General features: G+C 41.5%; 1 protein-coding gene across 1 annotated transcript; it reads right to left on the bottom strand.

Annotated features, from left to right (window-relative positions):
- Positions 1 to 259: 259 nt before the first annotated feature.
- kcnk2a (potassium channel, subfamily K, member 2a) lies at positions 260 to 8486 on the bottom strand (the record flags this gene model as incomplete). The annotated part of the gene is made up of 8 exons (XM_084001540.1): positions 8385 to 8486; positions 8089 to 8201; positions 7126 to 7216; positions 6668 to 6785; positions 5761 to 5921; positions 3924 to 4110; positions 3685 to 3824; positions 260 to 598 (listed from the first exon to the last, which is right to left on the bottom strand). Exons 2-8 carry the CDS (start codon positions 8184 to 8186, stop codon positions 260 to 262), a joined length of 1134 nt encoding a protein of 377 aa, XP_083857666.1. The 5' UTR covers positions 8187 to 8201; positions 8385 to 8486.
- Between the last annotated feature and the right edge of the window lie 325 nt (positions 8487 to 8811).

Consider the following 8811-nt stretch of genomic DNA (forward strand, 5'->3'; position numbering starts at 1 on the left):
CCATCTTGCTCTTTGCTTCATTGTTGGGACGAACGTGGTGAGATGATGAGTAAGGTGTCCCATTGTCAACAGCTGCCTCCCTTTTTTGGGGGGGTGGGGGGGTCACTATGTCCCTGCTGGGGTCACAAAATACCACATTCTCACTATTATTTGATTTTTGAATAGAAACAGCTCAAGATCTCAACACTGACGCCGTCGTTGATGACGAACAAACACAGAGGCTGTGGAAGGATCTTGAAAGGTGTTGGCCTTGGTCTCTCTACTGGAGGTGTTCAATGATGGAGATATCTCCTCTCTCTAGGTCCAAACCGTTCATCAACAAACTGCCGTTTCTGGCCAGAGGCGTGGTCAGGCCCTGCAGCCCGGCCTCCTTCTCGTTCTTGTCCCGCTCGTCGTTGAAATTGACCGACATGGCCTTCTTGGGCATGGTGAGTTCAGGGGCAGGGCTGAATCCCAGGTCCGTGGAAAGTTTGCGTTTAATTGATGCCGCTCGCTGGAACTTATCGTAGATCTCAACACTGACACGTCGACGAGTTTCTTTGAACTCTGCCGAGACGTTGGCCGTCCACTCTGCAGCATGGGCACGGATCTCACCCACCTGCAAGAAGAGAGAGGGAACGACAGAGATTAGTGGACGAGACCGATGATGGATGATGGGTTTGACTCTTGATAGTTAAAGCTGTAAAATGCAACATTTCTACGTTGTCTAAAAATGACAAGAACTATGTGATACAATGTTGTTGAGTTGTGCACTTAAATTATCTCAAATGTCTAATTTTTTAATTTCAAAACCAGAGAAATCAATAATTTTAGTGGCAGCTCAGATCCAACCAATAATTCCTGTGTCCACTGAACACAGTCGGAGAAACACAGATATGTGTGTTTACTGAAAGTGTTTTGGAAAGGAGACCCATTGCTCCAAATAAAGCCCATTATCCCACATTATGTCATAACATATTGTTTTGATTGAGAAAAGCATTGCAGCAGAAAATTAAATAACATAACAATGGCTAAAACACAGAAAACTAATTTAATTTAACGATTGTTCTTCTGGTTGCTTTGTATGACCATTAAACTGCAGTGCAACATCATATTACAGCATTTATATCACTACATTTCTGTGTAGGTTCTGAGCAGCTATTGGTCTCCACCCAATTTGCTATAATATAAAAATCAACACGCAAAAATGTTTTACTTGTCATGTAAACTGTGAACTGTGAACTGCACTGAAAACTTTCCTAGTTGATGCATTCAGGGGCATATCCTTTCCACAAGTATTATGTTCAGATTCAGTGTATTGTCTTTAAATGATTTGAGTAGAAACATAACTTTTCCATTTGGAGATTGGATCAGATTTTACAGATTTGCCTTTATGAATGAAACTGTGCAAGAGAAGAGAGTGAACAGCTGAATACAATCTTTAAATATCAGAATAGCAATGATGTGTGTATTTCTCGTGGAGTGGAGCATGAAGTCACAGCAGAGACATATGATAGTGGAAATATTTGAATAATGAAAATGAATTCAGCCGTGGAGCAGAGATAGAGTTATATTCTCTAAGAACAGAGCGTTCTGCCACACCAAGTCTAATTTAATTATGTTTGTTCATCCCAATTAATTAAACACCTCATTACGTCTCATCTACAGAAAAAACACACAATCTGATAAGAGCTTCACTCTGCAGCACATGGAGTAGACAGACGAAAAAAACAAAAAAGCAGATGCAGACAGAGCATTGTGCCACCATCTTTGCATAACCGGGATTTTTAGGCTCCTCAATGAGACACTAACATGCTGCAGTTTAGTCCTAATATCTCATCAGAGGGTAATGGGGCAGTCAGGGTCCCTTCAGAAAAAATGAAACCCTGTGTGTGCAAACTCCTCATATAATGTCTCTATGTCTAACTTTGTCACACACTGCCTGATGAAAATAACACACAGGATAGTTCAACATTCTGGCAAAATCGCCTATTGCCATAATCCCTATAGTCATCGGAGCTAGTTCATTACTTTCAATAGTCGGTGCATGTGGTTTTGAAATCTGCAGGGCAGAGACACGAGCTGCTCAGCGAACACAATGGAGGTGAACGGTACTGGTCCCCTGTCCCTCATCAAACTCATCAAATTCACAATCCAATAACTCCAAAATGCTCTCGTGGAGAAGTTGTGGCCTGCACATTCACCACGCTATGAAATAATAGTGTAACATTACGAGACGGAGTTGTTTTCGAGGCAAATGCAGCCGCGACTACTTTCCAGACACGGCTGCTGGGCATAGTGATTCCAAAAGTGCACGTAGTTCCTAGTATTTGCTTCATGTGTCGTAATTTTACACAATTATACATGGTTATTTCATAGCATGGTGAATGTGCAGGTCACAACTTGTCCACAAGAGTGTATTGGAGTTGTTGGATTGTGTATCACCTCCATTGTGTTCGCTGACCAGCTCGTGTCTCTGCCCTGCGGATCTCAAAACAACATGCACCGATATTTAAAGGTAATGAACCTACTGCTATGACTATAGGGATTATGCCAATAGGTGAATTTGCCAAAATGTTGAACTAGGCTATCACTTAGACACACCAGAAATATGATGTGGCATCCCAGCAGACCCTCATCATTAGAGCACACACACACACACACACACACACACACACACACACACACACACACACACACACACACACACACACACACACACACACACACACACACACACACACACACACACACACACACACACACACACACACACACACACACACACACCTGTCTTACTATATTTGTGGGCCCCATCATTGAGATATTGCATTCACTATCCTGTTACCGTAACATTAACAAACACAACAGAAAGCCTAACCCTAGACTTAGATCTAACCCTGACTCCAAACATCTAACTCTTAAACGTTAAAAAAAAAAAAAACATTTAAACCATTTTAGCTATTTTACTGTGTGAACAGCAGCAGAGAGTACAAGTGAATTAGGTAACACTTTATTTTAAGGGGTCCTTGTTCCTGTGTATCTACCTAATTAATTACAGTGTAATTACCTATGTAACCGTATGTAATAACATGTATTTACATTGTAAATACATAGTGTATTTTGGTGTACTTACAGGTCCTTGTTACACTTGTAATAAGAAATGCCAAAGTGGCCTCTCTCTTTGCACAAGCATTTCTTATTACAAGTGTAACAAGGACCTGTAAGTACACCAAAATACACTATGTATTTACAATGTAAGTACATGTTATTACATACGGTTACATAGGTAATTACACTGTAATTAATTAGGTAGATACACAGGAACAAGGACCCCTTAAAATAAAGTGTTACCGTGAATTAATTGTGTTATATTCAGTACTCCAACAATTCTCGATAAGGACATCATCACACATTGTCCAGGTAATCTCTCTCTCTCTCTCTCTCTCTCTCTCTGGATATGAACACTGTAACAGCCTCAGACGACGCGTTTGGACGGCAGACAGTAAATTAGATTAGAAAACAGTCTTATCATTGAAATGAAGTTAAGCAGAGGGCAAAAGTTGAAGTGGGGACACAGCTCTGCAAACAAGGAGCTTGCGTAATCTGTGTTTCACTGTGGTGAAAGAGATATAAATTGTGGACATACACACATTAACAGATGAGCAGAGAGAGAGAGAGAGAGAGAGAAAGAGAAAGTCATACCTCTTCCTTCGTCCTCTTGGAGATGACTCTCAGCCAGTCTCCTATCATGCTGAGGATGGCAGCGAAGTAGGCCAGTCCCACCAGAATCCAGAACCATACAACTGGTTTATAGTAATCTAAATACTCTATATCTGACCCACCTACACACAAAGACAAAGAGATGTAGAGTTTTTTGTTTTAACACCTGATGTAACACAGATCTGTTCACTGTGTGTAAGTGAGTTAAAGTGTCTGTATACCTGCAACAAAGTCTCCAAATCCAATGGTAGTCAGGGTGATGACCACAAAGTAAAGGGACTCCAGCGCAGACCAACCCTCGATGTATTTAAAGATGGCCGCTGGGAGCGCCACGAACAGCAGGCAGCCAAACAGCACAAACAGCAGGGTGGAGATTACTCGGATCTTAGTCTGACTGATGTCCCAGTGCTGCCGGGGGAGAAGGAGAAAGAGACGATGTAACAGTGAATTTAAACTCTGTGACAGGTGCCGCTGATGTGTTTGTGAACTCTGCAAACACACATGAAGCCTCTCATTGTTTTAGTGTTTGTACAAGTGTTAAGTCACTTGGTTTTATGCTGAATCTGTCAAAGAAGAAGAGAGCAGCTGCGTGAATGAGATCATGGAAAAACCACAAGATCACCAAAGTCATTAGGATTCATCCTCTGGAGACGGTGAATGTCTCTGCACCACGTTTCATGTCAATCCATCCAGCTGTTGTTCAGACATTTCAGTTTCATGGAAGAGTGAGCAGCCATCACAGATTCAGCAGGTTGTTCAGGGAAAGAAATGTTTGTTTTAAAGTGAAATAGTGAAAGAGCCCTGACGCTGTTAGTAGTAATAACGTTATTCTGTGAATTGGTCCTTTGGGTACAGTAAAAAGAAAAGCCATTCACAGTGTTCACCGAGGATAATGCTTACACTCACAAACACACAAACACACACACTAATACAATGAACCTTTGTCCCCCTGTCCGCGGCCTTAATCATAATATTCATTACTGAGTCCCTCGGGTGCTCTGAGTCTGAGAGCAGCAGAAGGAGGAGGAAATCTTTCTCAATTACACATTGTGGATTCAGATTCCTGCTTCATCTCGTTCAAGACTAGAAAGCAAAATATTCACAACAGTAACTTTAACTTTAAAAACTTTAACACAGACTGTGTTTCACTTAGTTGGCATCTACAGAGTTAGGGGACACATTAATGCAGGTGTCAATCGTGTTGGTAAAATCTAAATATGTGATAAATATCAATATGAAACTCTCTAACAAAAGATACAATGTGATCTGCTTCTTATTCAGTCAGGTTTAGCATTTTAGTTTGTGAAACCAGGGTGACAGAATTTATCTACCTACTGTATTTATTAGGGTTTTAATCAAACCTCAATCAGCAGCAGTTTAGACTGAGAATGACTCATTAAAATGTAAATGAAGGGAAAATGTTTTGTTCACACAGCGTCTAAGTGAGCAGGCACATGCATCATTTATACACACAGCACACATACTGTACACACTGTAAACTCTTTAATCTCTGTAAGATTAATGACATAAAGGGAAAAAGTCCACCTTAACTGCTTCAGCCATTTTTACTCTACAATCCAAGATGCCGGTTTATGCACAGTGTGCTCACTGAAGGATTATCTATACCATTAAATATTCTCAATGTGCTTATTTCTTGTCTACATCTAAATATCTGTGAATATACTGGACCAGTGTCAGCTCAGTTTGTATATTAATGGGTAATTATATATAGTAATATTGCATATTGTATGAATATTTTTCATTATATATCATGTAATACATATAATAATATAATCAAGTTTGTTATGCTGCCTTGTAAGTCACCCTGCCCTGGTACAGTAGTTAAAACAGATGCCATGTTAAATATGAACTAAAAGAGCTGCTGTGGGTAAGGATGTTGTCAAGAGTGCTTTATTATGAAATATTCATGTTTGCCTATATAAAGTTGCTGCCTGCGGTACATAAACTTGTGTGAACTCTCCTCTGCGTGTGTGTATGAAATAACTGTAAGTGCATGTGTGTATGTTGCAAGTGTTTTGTTCGTATCTCCAGACTCACCACAAACATTTTCTCCACTCTGGCGATGCCTTTGCCGAATATGGTGCCAAGTTGATCCCCTACGCCTGCCAGGAGGAAGCCGAACAGAGGGATCCCCAGCAGCGCATAGACGATGCAGAAGATCCGTCCACCCTCTGTGTGGGGAGAGATGTTCCCGAAACCTGGAGAGAGGACAGAGAGAAGCTGAGACAGGGAATCAATCAACAGCTGTTAGACGTGCACAGCGAATATTTGGTCTGTTGTGGTGTCTTCATGCTTGTTTCCCACTCTGCACATCACATTGTACGTCACACACACGCACACAGGATGTCGGATCCTGCTAAATGGATCTCTCCAGTTAATGGGAGGCTTTCATTGCTTATTCATTCATTCATTCATTCATTTTGCAGCGATTGACCTGACAATATGTGTGAATGCAGTTTTCTCCCAAATGGGAATTACAGCAATAAATAACAGATTATATATATTTTGTGAATATATATCGCAACATCCTAGTTTGTAATGTTCTCATTTCTGTTCAAGTTGGTGTTTGAATTAAAGCAGCTGATGAACTCACACACTACAATCGTTTGTACAGTGTAAACGTCCATGGGTATGATAATGTGAACAGATTTGATTATATCCAGAAAGCTGATGTAGATTTAAAGACAAGAAAAGAAACTCATCACTTTAAATCATGTTACATAACCGACCACAACAGCAACAGTCAAAAGACTGTGCACGGAAAACACTCACATAATACAATTTGATTTTTTTCTCTCTCTAATCACTTCTTCTGATAGGCTTCTGTGTGTGTGTGTGTGTGTGTGTGTGTGTGTGTGTGTGTGTGTGTGTGTGTGTGTGTGTGTGTGTGTGTGTGTGTGTGTGTGTGTGTGTGTGTGTGTGTGTGTGTGTGTGTGTGGCATACCAATGGTTGTGATGACGGTCCCGGCAAAGAAAAAGGCAGAGTTCAGGTCCCACAGGCTGCTGTGGTTGGTCAGGGTCCCTGCAGGGTTCACTCCTGAACGGATAGCTGACGCAACTTGCTAGAAAAAGAAAAGAAAAGAGAGACACATGTGTTCAAAACAGCTGTTATTAAAGCTATAATGTCAGACAGGAACGTGTGTTTGTTTTCTTGCTTGCCTGCCTAAGGAATTAAAACGAGATACTCCGAGAACGGGACTGAAAACACTTCCACTCCTTTCAAGTGGAGCTGTAGGAACTGTCCATGGTGCTGAAGCTGCTGCAGCTACACAAGCTCAACCACAGCTGTGTGTGTCTGTGTGTGTGTGTGTTATAGGAGGTAGTGTGAGATGAGAAAGATGCACCATACATCTCAGTTTTTAATCATCTTCACATCTTAGGTAAAGGTCACGTCAGTCTCACCTTCACCAGCTCCTCCAGCTGGCTCTGGTTCACACAGGAGTGTCTGGACAGGAACTCCAGCTTCTGGGACAGGATGGCCAAACGCTGGGCACTGGGGGGGGGGGGGGGAGAGAGAGGGAGAGAGAGAGGGAGACTGTTAAAACACACCCAGTATGTCAGTCAATATGTTACTCTACAGCAGTGTTTTTCAACCTTGGGGTCAGGGCCCCATGTGGGGTCGCCTGAAATTCAAACGGGGTCGCCTGAAATGTCTAGTAAATGATTAAAAAAAAAAAATTACTGATAAAAATACATATTTTTAACTAAACATTATTATTTTTTAAATTATGATTAAAAACACCACACACAATCTTAAACAACTGTATTCTATATGTTCACTTTCTCGAATATAAATCATGTTCAAATAAAATGCAGCATATAAAAATAACCCAAGCTGGCGCATCTTGATTGACGGGGTTGCCACGAGCCAAAAGAGGTTGGGAACCACTGCTCTACAGATTGTAGGTCTGTATGTCACAAGTTATTAAATATCTGGGTGTCATCTGCATGTGGCCTTGAGAACACCACATGCTACTGAATTATAGATGCCAAATGACTGAACCCAGATTAATGTTCATCAGTAGCAATAAAATGACTTCTGACCACTACAACTTGAGCCAAGGCAGTTCAGTATTAATGAACAAACATCATAGATTCATCACATGCGTCTTGGGTTTAGAAAGAGAACAATTCCTTTAAAAATCATTTAGCCTACAAAATAAAGACTTTCTTCAATATTTTCACAAAGTGTAATGATTTAGTTTCAAAGGGTCCACTCTGCACTGAATCGAGGGTAGTTTTCAGCAGCACAGAGGAAACATGTGGCAGTACCTATAGGAGCTGTGGCGTGGGCAGGAGGACGACAGCAGGGGTCTGATTACTAAATGAACGGGTGGACGGGATCAGGACGGTGGCTCCGCCTACCTCTCGTGAGGCTGCTCCAGGGATCTGAAGACGGCTGCTCCCATCACCAGGTACAGGACCACCAGAAGAAAGATGGCGGTCACCGTCTTCCATTTCATCACCGTGGCAACCACCTGCAACACTTCAACTGATCAATCAACCTGCAATCAACTCCTCCCTTAATTAACCTATGATGGTGGCAAAAAGCCTGTTTTTTGTTTTGTTTTTTTGTTTTTTTATACAGAGACTGTGTTAAGAGCCGCTGTGACAAAAATAATTACTTTTAAAAGTCTGGACTTCTCTCTTTTCTCTCTCACCTCACTCTCCTCCCGGGGAGTCAGTGTGATTGGCTTTGTGGAGAAGGAGAGGCGGGGCTTGGTGTTGTGAGTGGCGGATTTAGGGTCCAATAAGTCTGGAGCTGCCACTGTCAAGGTGAAATAAGAAAAAGAAAATGGCCAATTAATCACTTTTCCCCCCTCAGTCAGACTTCTTTCCCCCTTCCCGTCTTTTCTAACCTGCTCCAGTCAACACATCTAGCTGTTAATTTTAGAAACCTTCATAAATAAATCACCATCAAGTCCTTTAAATAGCCTCTAGATCCTAACAGTGCCGAGAGTCAAGCACGTGCGTTCAGTCAGGTTTGTTTCTCCTGTTCATGTTGCACAATGGTCTGGCTGTGTAATAATGTGAGTTTCTGCTTTTAGGACACAGCACTGTAAAGTTATGCTGCAGAAAGAAGGACGT

The sequence above is a fragment of the Trachurus trachurus genome (assembly GCF_905171665.1).
Source record: "Trachurus trachurus genome assembly, chromosome: 3".
NCBI lineage: Eukaryota > Metazoa > Chordata > Actinopteri > Carangiformes > Carangidae > Trachurus > Trachurus trachurus.